The following is a 17,856-nucleotide window of genomic DNA, read 5'->3' on the forward strand; positions in this document are numbered from 1 at the left end:
CGAGGGAAAGACTTTCTAAAAAAAGGGAAAAAAGTCAAAGTATGCAGGAAAAAATATTTGGATTGTAAGTATATATCTACAAAGATTAAGCTAAGGATTAAACAGAAGAAGGGTTATGCTGTGTGTCAGTCTGCAGTCATGGGTCACATAAAGGTGGCATAGCTATTACCAACAGTCTCAAATTAGTACTGCATTATTCACAGGCCGCAGCATGACTTATGTTATTGTCTGGCATTTTTTGCCAGAGGAAGCTGAAAGTAGTTCACTATTTTAATCTATCTAATGAAAGAGGGTTCCTGTACCTTCATATTTTTATACATGGTCCGTTCATCCATCTATCTTCTTCTCTTTATCCAATGCACGGTGGCAGGCGGGCTGAGCCTATCCTAGCTATCATGGGGCAAGAGGCGGTGCACAACCTGGAATGGTTGCAAATCTGTTCCTGGACTAACATAGAGAGACAGACAACTCTTTGTGTTCAAATATGGCCTTAAATATATTTCATGTACTAAAAATGGCATTGCATATTCTCTTTATGCAAGATTACGCCACTGATTAACACATACTGTAAAAAGTGCAAGGTTGATTTTCAAACTGCTATTAAATAGTCTTCACTGTCTTCATTGGTAAATATAAGCCTTTGAAATGTAACCGCAATGCCCTGAAAAAGTGAGAAAATTTACACTTTAGATTTGAAACATAAAAGAAAGGTTTGGTATTTTATGGGTTTCTGTTACTCAGACTGGTGCATAAAGTGCTTTTTGAAAGTCATAGGAACTTTGAAGTCTTATTCATCCTTCTTAAAGTCATTCTGCTATATAACAACAGCCACAGGTCCATTTTGTGTGAACCAGAGGCCAGGTATGCTGTGGCATTTGGGCTACATCTGAACCACAATACTTGCATTGACCCATGACAAGCCTTCTTTACAACATCTGGACCACATCTGGCCCCCCTCAGCATTAGCAAGTGCAGTAAGTGAGTCATTAGTGCCAGAAAGTAACCCAGATTCAGCCAAAACGTGTCCGTTCTCTGGGCCTGGCTATAGCTTTGACTGCTTGATTCACCAGAATGTTAAACTATTGCTTTTACAGCGCATTTAGGTACTTACTAGTCAATTTCCATGCTCCAGCCTTCTGCTTTGAGTTTAGCTATTGGAGTGACCCTTTTGCGGGATGGGGGGACTCTTAAAACCTCCACTCAACTTATTTTTGGATGAAACATGAAGACAAGTCCATCCTCCTCGCTGTGCTGAGTAATGAATAAGAGATAGGCTCTTTCTCACCAACGCTGCCTGTGAGGGCGAGGCAGCATGATGTCACCCTCTCACATCAATAACAGCCTTATAATGGAAAACAATCTGCACAGCTCCAATCTCGATGGGACTGACTTCCTCCAACAAATGAGCACCAGTCCTCCGCCCACTACACAAGGGCAGGACGTAACACTTTTGCAAACTGATTTACATCTAAATAAATACAGGCCTAGACGAAACAATGTGCGGACCCAAAAGAGAAACCGGCGTCTCTCTGCTGGGCAAGTTCAATTTATATTGCCCAATCCGGCCAAGCTGCAGGGCACGATAAGACGGGAGGGACTGCTGAATTAAAGCATTGTACAGGAGTCACCGCCTCTGGTTTGCTGCCACACTTAGAAAAGTGAACACAAAGGGACTATAGCAAATGACAAAGGGGATAAAATGAGAGTGAAGTCTAAAAAAAGTAAAAAGCACAAAAGTCAACAACCAAGAGTAAGTGCAGCCAGTACTCAACAGTTGTAGAGGTTTCAAGGGAGATTGCAAAGTGACCAAAGAAACACAATGTTATACACTTGCAGGGCAACATTGTAAATAATCCATATTTTTATGCCTCCATGCTGGAGAACACTGTTGTAGCAGGCGTTGTATTTTCAGGTCGTTCCTTCACCTGTTTGTATGATACATCTGTCTCACTGAAAGGTATATTCTTGGAGTACCTGAACATCCACGGGAACTCTGAAGTAATAATACTTAGGTGGACAAAAGCCAGGTTTAGGTGTTGTGTATGTGCCTAATTCTAGTTATCATTGTCAGCATGAAAATAGTGAAAAGACTAAAACCATCAATGTGTGAACTGATTTCTCACCAAGCTCATCATCTCTTCACCTGCTCTTACGGAGGACTTAAATTTTAAACATTACATAATTCCCTAATATTATCCTTTAAAATCTTACAGCGGCGTGATTGTTGGTGGCAAAATATCAGAGTATGTCTGGAACTGCAGAACTACTTGGCTGTTCCCACATGATCAGCTCTTGGGTTTATAGAGAAAGGTCCACAATAAAAATATTCAGTTCTCTGGCAGGGTAACTAAAACTGGAAAATATGTTGCTGGTCTGACAAGTGTCAATTTCTGCTGTAATGTAAAAGCACAGCCTTGTATGATTGATTCAGGCTGCTGGTGGTGTGAGCTAGTTAGAAATTCCAATTTTTATAAGTTTAAGATGTTCTCTGTAATTCCTGCAACTTTCATGGGAACCTAAAACATTAAATACAACAAGTAGAAAGTTTATCAAAAAATTCAATGTTTTTTTTTTTTTCCAGTTGACATATACAGAACTACTTAAAAAGATATTTATCAGTGCCATATGAACAAAAGACTTCCCCCCCCCCCCTTTCTTAAGTATATTTCCTCCTAGGAAGTGGAAATAAGGGAAGGAAAGAAAACTGAAGTTTGACAATACGCTGTTTTAAGAGGGTCGTTACATGTTTCAGTTAATAAGTACCACTTCACATGCTTATACTGATACTTTCAAGATAAATGGTCAATAGAAAAGACTATTTCACTTCATGTGAACTAACAATACAACAGTGTAAAAAGTCCATACATTTACAAAGAAAAGTCCTGTTTAGCCGTAAAAATATGTAATATTGTTAGATCATAAATAACCCAAAATCTTATCCAAATTTTTATTGCTAATGTTGCTGGATAACTAAATCTTCTCTCATATTTTGATTTTTTTTCTTCGTTTTTTTAATTGTTTTATATTTCTTTATATTTACTATTGTTTCTTCCTAAAAGGTGAACTTTAATGCCATCACCCAACGATACTACTTCCTCTCTGAGGCCTCATTTGAACATAACCTGCACAAGAGGCCTCCAAAAGTCTTATCAGCTCCTCAGCCAGAACCCGGGGCATCCATAACATGTTAATTCCATTCTTCCAAGAACATGTGGGTACAGGAGCCTCTCAGTCATGACCAATTATTGTCTGCATGCGGATGATGCAGGCCAGATCTCCTTGGACTATGTACAACTCCAAACCTGGAGCCTGTTGAAGTCATCAAACCTGGTCCTTCTGTCTGTCCATGTAGCTCATCCTACTTAGTATATTTTTATTTTATGGCATATTGATTGAAAATAAAAGTTTGTTAAATTTATGTAGATATGATTCACACCCAATAATATGTAGAAAAAATAAACCAAAAAAATCAACACGACTTTGTGAAAGCGTTTAATTATTAATAAAATTGCGATATTCAATGTTAAGAGTAGAACGAAAATCTTTTGGGGCCCATATTTTGAGTCACAATAGTCCAGTTTGTTGTTGTAAAAACTTTCCACCAACCTTTATTTCAAAGGTAAAAGCTCTCCTTTGGTCTATCCATAGCGTAGTTTATCAGTCAGGGTCAAGCAGGGATTTGGGCTGGGGCCTTTGGGAATGCACTTAGCAAAGGTGGCTGCTGCGTCGATGTTAGTGGGCTCAGGGTGTGGGTCAAGATGACCAGTATCCGTCCACCAAGCAGTCTGGACAATCAACCACTGCCGGCCTTGTTCAGGAGAGGCTCCTAAATCCTCCCACACAAGCCTGGATTTCAAAATAGCCCCATGTGTCAAAAGGGCACTCGATAACGCGGCACAGAAATGTGAACTCTGTGTAACAGAGGTGTGTAGGAAGTTGATGAAATGGCGAGGATGGAAAGAGTGACAGAACTGGAGTTTTCACATTGTGACACATTAAACTTTTTCTTGAGACTTAAATGTCAGATTTAAGCAGTGGGCTTTTAGACCCCACGAATTTGTTGTTTTGGTTTATCACTATCATTGTGTTTCTAGCTGCAGCAGGTAGTTGTTTCATGAAGCAAGTTCAGATAGCAAAATAAGGCTGAGGGAGAAAGGCAGAATGAATATTGATTTCATACCTGCAGGATTTATAAACATGCTATTACATCTTGGAAAAGCTTTAACACCACTTAATGTTAAAATAGTAAAATAAAAAAAGTATTGATTATTTCTTATGAAAACATGAAATAATGCTAAATAATAAGCCAAAAATAGTTACATCATCAATTCATCTACATTAAAGCAAGCATTCCAAACTGATCACAATTCAGTTTAATTCTCACTGGAGTTGGATGGTAAATTTAATAAGGGATTTTGAGACTGTATTTCAGAAAACCTGTGAGTGTGACTGGGAAAAAGTATTTGTATAAAGTACAAATACTTGGTTACTGTACTTAAGCAGAATTATCAGGTATCTTTTTGACAACGTTATACTTTTAAGCCTTACATTTTTACAGAAATATTTGTACTTTCTACTCCATACATTTTCAAAACATTTGGGTTAAGACATATGAAGTTATTCTTTCAAGCTATTGTGGGCCTTCAAGCATCAAACCAATTTGAGCCTGAACAGTACACGAAACATGAAAGGCAATCCTAATGGTGTATCAATCACCAGGGTTATTGCATACAAAGAGATGAAAGAGATAAAATCCATACAATTTATGAATAATTTATAACCCAACAGTCAGGGATTAAAGTGGGCATCGTTTTTTATGCACAAATGTCCATAAGCTGTAGTCGTGGTATTTCAGCATCCAGCCAGCTCTACAGAAGAGGAGCAAACATAAAGGGGAGCAACACGATTTAAGTCAAGTCATTTAAAATGCAATGTTTCTATCAGCTCAACAAATATCAGCAAACACTGTGTGCAGTTTGTCCCACAATGTGTTGCTAGCTAAAACTCCAGCTGCTGTATTTCACAAGGAGAGAAGTGAATGTGAGATAACTTCACTCAGAGATGGAGAAAGATGTAAAAAAAAAAAAAAAAAAAGACAGTACTGCTCAGTGGTATTTAATAAACTGAAAATTTAAAGTTTAGATGTAAGCACTCTTTTGTTAAATCATATCTTGGATCTGAGGTGTGTATTGACTGACTTTGTGTTATTAAAGGTTCCATGCAAATACTCTGTAGTTTAGTGCAGCATAAACAGGTTAGTCTGCTGTACTGTGAGGGATTTAAAGCAAAGAACAGTTTGTTGGACTGGTGCAAAGTGGCTGTGGTGCTTGTGGTCAGGGTTAGGTTACATTAAGTGTAATAGAGATGGATTTGAAATTAAATTGATGACGCTTAGATTTATTCACCGAATTCCACCTACATACCAACTGTATACTGTCTTGTATAAAGACAGTGTGAACAGTAGACCGTCAGTGTAGAGGGTGGAAATTATCCAGGACAACTCTTACAACTGCTTGCAGTTGGGTAAATCCACTGTATCTGTACTTCTATTAAAGAATGTCTGTACTCTTTCCAAACTTTTTGCACTGGCAGTATTAATTTAATCCATTAATGTGAAAACAAACTGTAACAAATTGCCTTGACTGACAGTCTATTGGCAGTCACTCTGACCATAGCTGATCCCATGAGCACTAACCTAGTAGGTTGCATAAAGAAATCCCCTCTGCAAGAACTGATTCCATTGTAATGGCAAGCTTCATCAATCAGGCTCTTATATTTTTAGAAGAAGCTCTCATTGTCGTGTTGCTTTGTTGCCCGTGTGCCCCAGGATGCGTTTCCCTGTACAAGATCAAGATTCCTTCTATGTCATCGTTCTACCAGAGAATAAGCATCTCACCCACAACAATGCTCTCAGTTGTTGGGGCTCCTGATACTTGTTTTTCTTCCGTGAATACAAACAGACCTGAAATGGCAGTTGGATGAAACATACAGATTTAGTTGAACTCAGCTGGAAGTTATCTGATAGATGAGTTAGGATTCCTTTCCATTCATATATCCTTGGAATCTCCCAAGGCCGACCCCAGCACAAAATAATTACTTTAATCACATGAACTTCTGTATCTTAACATACAGCATATTTTAGTGTTTTATTAAATTTTTCTGCACATTACACATAATTCTCAATGTTTTATTATTACCTTATTACAAATGTTTTTTTCTGACATAAAATTTCAACTTTTCGTGACTAAAGTTTTTGCCTTTTTCTGTTGAATGTTACATTCTTTGCAAGTCAATGCAGAAGTGCCTTAACCCTGGATTTTTTCCAGGGACCAGCAGGGGGCAACACCTGTGGCAGCAAAAAGAAGTGCTCGTTCATTAGAAGCCATTGGAAAAATGATCCTCTTCCTTCTTTGGGCTATGACCTCAGTAAACATTTGCTGAGTTGTTTGTCTCCGTTTTAAGTCTTTTTTTTTTTTTTTAGAAAGAAAACAATGTATGTTCTACAAATTCTGGCTCCAGTTGGAGTCAAATAGGAGGAATAAAACAGGAAATGCTTTAGAGTGGAGCCACTCTCAGATTAACCAATCATAACAATATGAATATCTCGTGTCCCTCAGTGTCTTAGTCACGCCCACCTCTACTCATTATGGCCATTCAAAACATTAAGATTCTGACAAAACAACAAAATGCTCAGCTTGTGGCTCCAAGACAGGACTTGTCTAGCTAGTGGGTGACGTCATCATTCTTTCATCTTTTATATACAGTCTATATTATATAAAGCTGTGGTCTAACATTGGATGACTCGCTCTGGTCCTATCACATGCCACATCCTGGATTGCAAATATCCCTTTTTTTGTACATTTTACCCCTATTGTAAAATTACCGTTAAATAAAAACAGACTTTTAATTTTCACATTTTTATGAACAATAACCTTTCTAACATTCTCACATAGCAGCGGAGATCTAGGGAAGGTTTATGTTAATACTTTTAATATTTCATTCCTAATGAGATGTTGTATGTCCTCACAGAAGTATAAAAAAAGCAAATCTTTGTACTGGAGGTTCTGTGGTTGCTCAGACTATTGAAGCTTTATACTATGGGACAGCTGCTGTGGCTCCTGTGTTCCCCCGCTGAGAGGGAGCCTATTTTAACAAGCCAGACCTATTGTCTTTTCCTAAGAATGACCAGAGAATGTGGCAACTCCATGGGTCACATAGTCTTTATTTGAGTGTTGATGATTGGGGTGAGGGGCAGGACGTGGCTATGTCTCTGTCATTCTCATCACCATGGGTGCACATGCCATCAGAGCTAATTACCTGCCTGGAAGGATCAATTAGAACACCCTCTAATGCCCCCTAACAACAATGCCCCCAACCTCAGCTTTGCAGTAGCGCAGGAAGGCTGTGAGTGGGAAGTGGGGAGAGGCTGATAGTGATAACAACAATGCTTAGTAGTAAACTGTGTAGTGACACAGCTCCCTACCATCAACACACTATCGCAGCAGAAAGCCTGCACATATCCCCTGTTGCAAAAACATCTTTAACCCTTTTGTTCATCCCATCAACTGGATATACAAAAGTTACACACAATCCTATTCTTGTTACGGAAATTTGGAAAACAGACCTAAATAAAGTGCTTATGTTCTTCATTTTCATGCATGTTTTATTTCTGGACTAGTTCTCCAGTGTGTCTGACAGATGGCTGCATTTAGATCTAAATACAAATAAACGCTCAATGAACTTTTCCATCATCCAAAACCAATTGTATTACCTCAAACCTTCCGTCTTTCTGATGTCAGTGAAGGACACTGATAGGGTTACTAAGGTGAAATACTGCTCCTAGATCAGAGGATAAATAGATTTGAATGAGGCCACATGAGGCCAAATGTTCCACTTTAGAGAATTAGGCCTTTGGTGCAGTGACAACATGCTACCACCTAATTTCATCCAAAATCACAATGTGACTTTATATTTGTCTCCCAGAAAGAAAAAGTGTTTAATCTCATATACCGTCTATCTCATACAAAGATGTGAAACACGTATGCTTAGGTTCACTTGGACCATCTCCAATCAAGCACAATTTTATTTTCTAATGAATTCTTTATAAATCAGTAAACCTTTGTGCGAAGTGTTGTTTTTATGTCTGTGCTTCAGCAAAAAAACAAACCCTTTAAATTTTGGTATAGATCGCGATCACGTTCTAGAAAACTCTAAGAAGGGGCATCACTTAAAAAGCAGCATCATCCTTGGTGGAGGATTTGCCAAGTGTCTAAATGCCCTTCTAGTTCTCACCTTCATGTGGTAATTACTAATTAATCACCTCCAATCTGTCCAAAACATCAATCCGAGGCTTTTAACTTACTCTCATAAATTCTCTCATATCACATCAGTTTTAAAGTGCCTGCACTGGCTTCCGGTCAGCTTTAGGTATCAATTTAAAATTGTGTTTTTTACTTTTAATGGCTCTCATTTATATTCTTGATCTACCCCACCACTTTTCTTCAAGCTGGATCCTTAGTCCGTAGACCTTTTTGTTATTCTACGTATCTGTCTAAAAACTAAGTGGGACTGTACATTCCAAACCTTAGCGCCAAAATTGTGAAACACTGTAAAGCTCTTTTTGGAACTTTGTGGTATTTTTGAAAAACTAGCTTAAAACTCATCTATTCAGACATTTGGATAATGTTTTTGTGTTATTGTACTCATGCTTACGTGTTCTTACGTGTTGATTAAAAAACAAAAAAAAGCTCTGTAAAGCACTTTGTGACTGACTTCTTGTTTTAAAAAGCACTGTAGCTCTAAGACTTTCATAGTATTGAGATATTGAATCCAGTTAATTTTTGGTTTCTTCTTATTGAGGAGCACATAGGTTTGTGAATTACATTGGTTATGCCTTACTCTTTAAACAAACATCAAGTTAGTATTTAGTGGCAAAGTTGATGGCTTGGTAACTGGTGAGCATTACAGCAGCAGCATCATATCATTGTATGCTGCTGGTTGATCTGTTGACTCTAGTCTTCTAATGTGTTTAAGTACAAAGGAAAGCCCACTGATCTGAATTATTTACCTTTCAGGTGGTTCAATAAATGTTCAGTTGCTTTTCACCCGAATTTGTCCGTAACCATTATTTCATTTTGGGGTAACACTGAAATTACAGTGATGAATACCCATGTAAATAATTGTGCAAAGTGGATTATTAGGCACTTTTCAGGAATATCCAACACATAATTATGGACAGTGAAGAAAGGCCATGCTAATAAGATTTAAAACATCAATCAGTCCATCCATTTTCTTAATCAGTTGTCAGTCACATGGGAGCATATCCTGACTGGCACAGGGTGAGCGGTAGGGTACACCGTGAACAGCTTGCCAGTCTGTCACAGGATTTAAAGCAAATTACATAATCATATAATCAAATAATACATTAAGTCTGGAATCTGTTTTTAACGACTTAATTGCACAGCTAATAAGAAGGTCACATAACTGCAATAAACTGGTAAATACGTTAGAAAGGAAATCTTTTCAAGCAGGAAAGGAAGCAATGACTGAGCCACATTTCTTCTCAGGTATTTGCAAAACAAAAAGAAAACCAAGTGAAATTCAATCACGTAATATAACAAGAGTGACCTTGAGGAAAAACTTTGCTCCTGTTCTCAGTGTTGTATGATAATCTAATGACCGAATGAATCGCTCACACACATAATGAAAAATCCTTCGGTTGATCGATTAAAATCAAATTGAGTTGACCCTCAGGAGGTCAGGAGACCCAAATGTTGCTGTCCTCTATTTGGTTTGACAGCAGCCGTTGTTCCTGGGGGAGGAAGGGAGGACTTCATCTCCCCTTGTGGCTCACTCGAGGGTGACGGTTTGGAAACATCCACTTTGACCCTTGATGTCGGGGCTCGGGGAGTAGACTGTCATTGCCCACCCCCATCCGTCTTCTTAGAGGCTCGTCTCTGGCTGTTTGACCTTTCAGATGAACTCCGGACACTGTCCATGTCAGTCATGTCTTGGCTGAGAACAGAGCCAGGATCAGGCAAGATCCTGGCTCTGTTCCACTTTTTAGCAGCCTTTAGCCTAAACTGGATGCTTCATTAAAAAAAAAATGTAGTCAAATTTTGGTAAGATAGAGTATAGTATGCCCGACATTATTTTCACGGACCAGCCTTTAAGGTATCACGGATAAATACAACAAAATAAAACTAGTATCGGTACCGAAAAAAAGAAGATTTATTCATAACACACCTGAAAAGACCCAGGAAAACCGAGTTAACGATAAAAACGATAACAAAAATAACCCTGAAAACCAAAAAAAACCCCTGAAAACCATACATTTCACACCTGATCCTCAACTCTCGCGGCCCGGTACCAAACGACTCACGGACCGGTACCGGTCCGAGGCCCGGGGGTTGGGGACCGCTGCCTTAAAGTATAGGGACACAGTATATAATATAGGTCCATAACCTGCATACTCTACCTACAAACTACATATAACATCTTAAAGGTTTCTTTTATTTCAGGACAAACACTATCATTTGAAATGTGGGACAAAACTTTCTAAATATCTTGATTTTTTTTTACTGAACAAAGGCAACAGCTACCAGAGCACCATATATTTCAGACCCATAGTGACCTCCGAAGTCTAACCAAAGTACAGCAGTTGCAGAAGAAGATGCATTTTGATGCCTTATTTGTAGAGCTTTCTTTAGCACATTTAAGCTTGCAGTTCAGCTGTTTTGCAAAAGTCAGTTTTTACCCTATGTCCTTTGCAATGCTTGAGAAATATGTTTAAGAATTAGAAATACTGACCATTTCAAAGACTTATTGAATCATTTGAGGTCATGGAAATTTTAAATTAAGCTTAATGAAGATGGATTATTCTCAGTGGTGTCTACTCACCTGCAATCTAATTTCACATTTTAATTTGTATTATTGATCATAGCACGTGTCACATGTTTCAGCCAATTTAACAGACACCCTGTTTTATTCTTTACTGTGATCCATTTTCAAACAAAGAAAATTGGGTGAAAATGTGGCACAAAATACTCACACAGCCATTATAATGCAAAGCATGTTTATTTTACAGTTACTGCTGTTTAATAAAAAGGCCTGGAAAGAGAGTATGTGTTTATAATCATTTCAGTATAAACAAAATGAAGCGATACTGATATTTACATGTGGGAGGTTCAGCAAAAACTTCCAACAGGTGATGGGTAATGTCCACCATCTAGAGGCAACTCTGGAAACTGCACCACACCAATAATAGGGTTTTATGCTTTAAACTACAGTGACCATAATCGTGCAGTCAGTAATGCTGAGTTGTTGTTGTTTTGTTTTTTTTAAAGAGTTGGGATTTCAATGTTTGCAAATCCTTTTGCCTCCCAACATAGCTTTCATTTGAGCAAATTCATCTTTTTATTTTTTTGCCCATATTGGGACATTAAAGTCTGCAGAAACAGAACAGATTTGTACAGTGAGAACTGTTTGTGTGTACAGCAAAAAGCAAAACAGCACATCTTTCAAACACCAGAAGAAACAGACTAAGACTCTGTACATTATACTTATTCTTTGATTTGTAAAAGAATTTAAGTTTTTAGTTTTTCCCCTCTATACTGTACAACAGAGTTTAATTACAAACAACTAGAATCAAAATGTGATCCTGGACTCATTCCTGGTTTCAACATAATAACACTTCATGAATCTTTCTGACAGTCTTTGTCAGCAGGTTCTTGGCGGGAGTGAACGAAGCCACAATGTCTTCAATCTGTTGAATCCTAGAAATACACAAAAATGTAAAAATTTAACGTTATACTTGAAGATAATATATTATTCCTTTGACACGGTTACCTTCAATAGTAATATGCTCCGTAAAACAACGTAATTTCTGTCAGTATTCATTAAATAAACAATAGGTTTTTGAAATCTAAATTTCTTGATTTATATTAAAATTTTACTTACGTTGTGCTTCCAATTAAGTTTTTAAAGCTCTCTACTTGCAGGACACAGAAGTGGTTGATGAGAGAGATGCCAAAGACTACCTCAAATTTGGAAAATTTCTTCAGAGTGCTGAAGACAATGCGCACTCTGGAAGAATAATTGAATGTTATACACCTCAGTATTGCAAAATGCAAAACTGCATGCAGATGTGAATGATTTTTTTTGGATCAAAAAGTGGAATATTTGTTATTTCTGTGAAGCACTGTAGTTCTTACTTGGTGTCCATGCAGCTGATGTCGAGTATATCCAGCCGTAGCCCTCCCCACAGTTTCAGGAGACGCAGTTCCTCTCCCAGAAGACGACAGCGACTCACCACCAGGCTGACATCATGGAGCAGCTGGGAACAACAGCAGGCAAAATACGTTACCACAGACTGTATAAACAATAAACATATATCTTCTGGGTCTCATCACTTAAGCTAAAACAGAGTAATTTAAACTGGCATTTGTTTTAATGGCCACCAGGGGGCGATCACTGCAGATACAACAAAAGTATGCGAGAAACAGCCCACAGGCCTGATCTAACTAAACACAGGCACTTTTCTCTAGTGCTTTATCACACGCATTCACATTGGAAGCAACTCGGGGTTAAGTATCTGGCCTATTTTACATGAGCCTGTTTCTGTCCTTTGTATGTATGTATCTGGTGTTTATTTACACTTACCTTTGGTACTTGTCTTCTTGTTGGGTATTTCTTTACCCAGCAACTTTCACCTTCAATGTACTTGAAGACCAATTTGTGAACAAGGCGTGCATGGCACTGCGACTTCTCATCTGGTATGAAACATAATTGTTTTCAGTACATATTCTTCATAGTAAGTGCAATTAAAGGTAGCCAAAGGCCATTAATTTAGCATGGCAGGTAGGATGAAAAGAATAACCATCTAATAACCATCCATCACAGAATGCTTCTTGTACTTATTTTCTTACCATCGAGTTCCAGTTTAAAAGTGATGTGTGTTATTTTCTGCTCAGTGTCGGCATCATTACCTTCAAAAGCAGAAAAACAAAGTTATTAGAGTGTGCCTTAAAAAAAAAAACCCAAACCAACAGAATTAAGCAAAATCTAAATTTTAATATTGTTCAAGGTTTGCGCAAACACTACTGACTGAGGTGCAACCATGAGTACAAGATATTCACAACTGTTAGAAACTGCTTTAAACTGTATGAGAAAACATGAAAAAAAGAAATACCATTGGCCTTTTCAAACACCAGCTGCAGATGCATGGTCTCATGGAGGAAAGTGAAGACTCTGCAGTTGTCCCTCATTTCTCTGAGCTTCCATTCATTCATCCTGATGTAAACAATGTACAAAACCAGTTTTGCGTTATCATATTTGTTTACAGGACTGGTCTAAAGCTGTAAAAAAATGTTCCTGGTACTGACATATTCAGAAGGCCCATATGAATCTCCAGGTTCCTCGTTTCAGCTCGAAGCCTTTTGACTTTACTTGAATTCTGCTTCTTCTGCATCTCTAATTCAGATATTTGTCTTTAGCAGGAACAAAGAAAACAAAGAAGAAATAAATGAGACCGCTCAAAACTGGTAATTCTCAACATTCGCTGCATAATTCAACGAAGAAGAAGAAAAAAGGATAGTTAATTTTAACCGACCTCTCATTATCAGCCGTCGTCTCAGTGACTCTCTTCATTTCTGTTAAACAAAATGAACCAGTAAAGGCACTTAGGACTTATTCAATTAAACTGACGTAAAATAAAAAACAAATAGATGAAACTGTATTAAGTTACCTTCCTGCAGCGACTTCAGACTTGGTTTGTCTTCAAACCCTTTTTCTTCAACTGCAGCAAATTCTAAATGAAGGAGAATATGTTAGGCTAGAGCAACACATCCAACCTACTTGTGCCCCCAGAGAAGGGTTTGATAACAGGTCATCATCTTCCATCAAAACTACTGACAACTTTGGAAATGTGCCAGCAACAAAAGCAATCACATAGAGATTTGCGGTGCAGCACCATCTTTGCGATCGATTTCATCTAGCAACAGCCAAACGATAGAGAAATACATATGTTAGTGACTGAAACATTAGTTAATATCTACAAAACGAGCAAACTCTGTGGTATATCACAAACAGGAAAGTCATGTTTTCAAAGTAGCTATACCTGTTTCTAATTCACAAATACAGTCATCCAGAGTTTTTATCATCTCATCTGCTTCCTGAATTCTTCCTCTTAACTTCTGCTGCTCCTCCTGGAAACAAAACCAAAACAAAAAACAAACCCCAAAACAAAACAATGTCAATTTCATTTTGCATTCAAAGAAGTCCCCAATTTTGCAGTTTAGTATTTTTTTCTAAATGTGTGGAAGTTCTTACCAGATTCGCCTGCAAAAGATTTGAGTACAGAACCTCCTTCAGTTCATGTGACTGAACTTTGCTTGTTTTTCTGAAGAAGTTATTTCTCTCCTTTAGTTTAGCACCGAAAGATTTCAGCTGTTGATTCAAACAAACGCCGCATTGGGTGAATTGTGGGAACAGATGCCAAATTCATGTCACACACAAGCGCACAGCAAAGGCCAATAGCTAAATAAAGTTAAATAAAATGCATTGCAATTAAAAAAATATACACAGTAAATTACTTAATGTTCATCCTGCCCAAATAAATGTAAACATATCACATTAAAAAAAAAAAACTTTGACTAATACCTCTTTATCTGAAGCATATCTCATGTCCTCCCACAAAGATCTATTGACAGTATTAAGAGGTTTGTTTAGATCCTGCATTCGCACCTTCAGCCTAGAAAGAACAAAACAGACATGTTTTTAAACTTCAATTGTAACGTATGAGATTAAACATAAAAAGAATTGTACAATTTCTAATGAGTTATAATTGTGTTTGTAAGCTACACCCAGTTTTTCCTTGTGATTTTGTCAGTTTACAGCGATACAGCGCAATTCATCTAAACCAGTGGTCCCCAACCCCCGGGCCACGGACCGGTACCAGTCCGTGAGTCGTTTAGTACCGGGCTGTGAGTGATGAGACTCAGGTGTGAATTTTATGGTTTTCAGGGTTTTTAACGTTAATTTTTAAATTGTTTTTATGGTTACACTCAGTTTCTCTGGGTCTTACCCCGTGTGTTATGAATAAATTTTCTTTTTTTGGTACCGGTACTGGTTTTATTTTGTTGTATTTATCCAGGACACCTTAAAGGCCGGTCCGTGAAAATATTGTCAAACATGGTGCAAAAAAAGTTGGGGACCGCTGATCTAAACCACAAGTTTAGATGAATAAATGTATTTAACTACTTAATGTTTTCAGCATATTTCTGTAAGTTTAATCATGTGTACAGTATATGTTATAAAACTTGAAGTGCACATACCCTTCAACCTTTTCGTTGAGGTTAAAGACATCCGTCTCATAAACCATCTGTTTAGGACGACTGATATGTTGGTCTTTCAGTAAATCCATTGGTGAGGCCTCTGTGTCTGACAAAAACTGAAAAAAACAACAACAAAAAGAAGTCACTATAACATAATATTTTTTTTGTGTATATAATGGGGAAGTAATTTTTAACACAGAAGATTGACCTACTCTGCCAGGAAGGACACTCTCCCGAGGATTATGGATGACAAAGTCAATGCCGAAGAGTTTAAAGAACTCCAAGACTGTTATGGTGCCATCTTTGAGTTTCTGTAATCAAGGCATCGAATGCAGTCAAATATGAGGCAAGTGCACATTTTCAGATTTCAAATAAATCAATTTTTAAAAATAAAACTTCTTACCATCTGCACATCAAAAGCACTGTCATCAAGCTGAGATTCGAACAAGCTGTGTTTAAAAGCTAAAAAACAAAACCAAAAGAAAACAAAGATATTTAATAATAATAGTGTAAAAGGAAACATTATATCAATCAGGAATACAAGATCTTAATGATGCCCATCAATATCAAAGATAAGAACTTACTTGACTCAGATGCAGTTTCACATTTGATGCTGGCTGTGTGATTGCTGGAGGAATCTATTGTCTGTGTAGTCGTACGAGCTGTAGTAATATTACTGTCACACTCTATGACCTCTGACTGCAATGCACAAGAAGAAACAAAACACATGGGATAAAATAAACCATATTAAAGGTAAATTACGTAAAACAGAAAAAGCTGACCTACCACTTCAACAGTCACACAGGATGTTTTCATTCTCTTTTGATCCTCCACATTAGTTTTATCTTCTGGCAGAAGTCTCTTTTGTCCATGAACAGGGCTAATGACATCTTCTTCAAACACAGTGTTCTCTAAAGGCTCGACCATGTTGAACTCTTGACTTTTCTGAGGACTCCTAGTGTCCAGTGCTTCTGACATATCTTCATAACTACCCAGCTCTTCATCATAAATATCACTAACATCATCATCAAAGTTGTTCAGCTCCTTGGCAACGTTGACGGTGATCGTCTTTGTATGGTCTCCTGAAGATTTCACTCTCTTTGACTCATCAGGTTTGCATTTTTGGGGCAGTTTCGGCTTAAAGCCTCCCAGTGAGATTCTTGACATAAGCTGTTTGGTCTTTGAGCTGAAAGGAGTTGTAGTAATAGCATCACTGGGATGCTCTGCTTCTATAAAACACTGAGCTCGTGCATTGTCTTCAGTGTTTACCAATTCCATTTCAGCTTCTGGTTCTGCCATAGTGACAGGTAACGTTTTATCTTTTGAGTTTTTCCCCAGGTCTTGTTCCAAATGATGCAAAGGTGCAGTGCAGTTATCAGTTACGACTGCACTGGGAGCTGCACTTATCATGTGACTCAAACGCCTTACTTTTGACTGAATATCAGCTAAACTGATTCGTCTAGACTTTCGTGAGCACAATGCATCCACATCCTTTCCAGGAACCTTGGGTGAACTTTCCATATCCTGTGATATCAGACAAGCTGTAGTTCTTGGTTCAGGTTCTTCTGTGTTCTCCCTTTCATTTGAGTTAAGAGAATCTGGCACATTCATAATTTCCTGGTCATCAGGATTGGATAACCCCAAATCACCACTCCTCTGTGATGCAATCCCAGTTTGCCGCAAATGGTCTGAATTGGGATCTTGTGTGGAGGACAGGTGCTGAAGGGGGTCATCTGTGCACGTCTGACCCAAAATGCATCCTGTTTGAGCTTCAGTCATATCCATGCTCAAATTGATTTCTGTACAGTCCATCATGGTTGTACTTACTGGCTTCTTTATGAAAGATGAAACCAAACCTGGAGCTTCACTTTCAGTATTCATAGCAGGTTTCTGTGTTTTAAGCTGTATCAGTATGTCCCTTGGGTCAGTAGCTTTTTGAGGGGATGGTATATCATTGTCCTGTGATTTAATATCAGTCCATGGGTCACTTGTGTTTGACAAGTTTTTAAATTCTTGATATAAATCATGTGCTGATGAAGATATGTTTCCACGCAGACCACAGGCTTCACTATTTGATTTCTCTACTTTAAAAGAAAAACCCTGGATTTCCTGGATGGGCAGAACCTTTTGCAATGGTAGAACCAGGTATGGTGCAGAAACACTTGGAATACTTTCAGTGAGGCACTCTGTCATATCCATTGCTCCATCATTTGCATTGAACCTCCCCGTTTTTTCTTCGGAGGTAGGTGGAAAATCCACATTTTGATGTAACTTCTTGTCAAAATCAGTGGCAATCTTTACAGTGTGACTTCGTGTCATATCCATCGCTGCATCATCTGTACTGAACCTCACAGTTTTTTCTACATTGAGAGGTAAACTGTGATCTGACAGCAACTTTACATCGGTGGCAATGTTCACCGTGTGACTTTGTGTCACCTCCATGGCAGCATCATCTGTACCGAACCTCACAGTTTTTTCTCCAAGAGGAGGTAAAAGGTCTGAATTGTGATCTGACTGCAGGTTA

General features: G+C 38.1%; 1 protein-coding gene across 1 annotated transcript in view; it reads right to left on the reverse strand.

Annotated features, from left to right (window-relative positions):
• Window positions 1-11,401: 11,401 nt before the first annotated feature.
• The window catches only part of knl1 (kinetochore scaffold 1), a 12,543-nt gene continuing 6,088 nt past the window's right edge, over window positions 11,402-17,856 (reverse strand). Inside the window, exons 17-33 of the mRNA XM_013911917.1 lie at window positions 16,119-17,856; window positions 15,917-16,031; window positions 15,736-15,794; window positions 15,545-15,643; window positions 15,333-15,448; window positions 14,659-14,749; window positions 14,329-14,445; window positions 14,117-14,204; window positions 13,745-13,807; window positions 13,610-13,649; window positions 13,383-13,487; window positions 13,190-13,290; window positions 12,927-12,986; window positions 12,661-12,770; window positions 12,213-12,334; window positions 11,959-12,084; window positions 11,402-11,774 (exon numbers count right to left, since the gene is read on the reverse strand). Coding sequence (XP_013767371.1) covers window positions 11,678-11,774; window positions 11,959-12,084; window positions 12,213-12,334; window positions 12,661-12,770; window positions 12,927-12,986; window positions 13,190-13,290; window positions 13,383-13,487; window positions 13,610-13,649; window positions 13,745-13,807; window positions 14,117-14,204; window positions 14,329-14,445; window positions 14,659-14,749; window positions 15,333-15,448; window positions 15,545-15,643; window positions 15,736-15,794; window positions 15,917-16,031; window positions 16,119-17,856 — 3,247 coding nt within the window. The 3' untranslated portion in view covers window positions 11,402-11,677. The remainder of the gene's footprint in view (window positions 11,775-11,958; window positions 12,085-12,212; window positions 12,335-12,660; window positions 12,771-12,926; window positions 12,987-13,189; window positions 13,291-13,382; window positions 13,488-13,609; window positions 13,650-13,744; window positions 13,808-14,116; window positions 14,205-14,328; window positions 14,446-14,658; window positions 14,750-15,332; window positions 15,449-15,544; window positions 15,644-15,735; window positions 15,795-15,916; window positions 16,032-16,118) is intronic.

This window comes from Pundamilia nyererei, unplaced genomic scaffold (genome assembly GCF_000239375.1).
Source record: "Pundamilia nyererei isolate P.nyererei 1_Seehausen unplaced genomic scaffold, PunNye1.0 scaffold00074, whole genome shotgun sequence".
NCBI lineage: Eukaryota > Metazoa > Chordata > Actinopteri > Cichliformes > Cichlidae > Pundamilia > Pundamilia nyererei.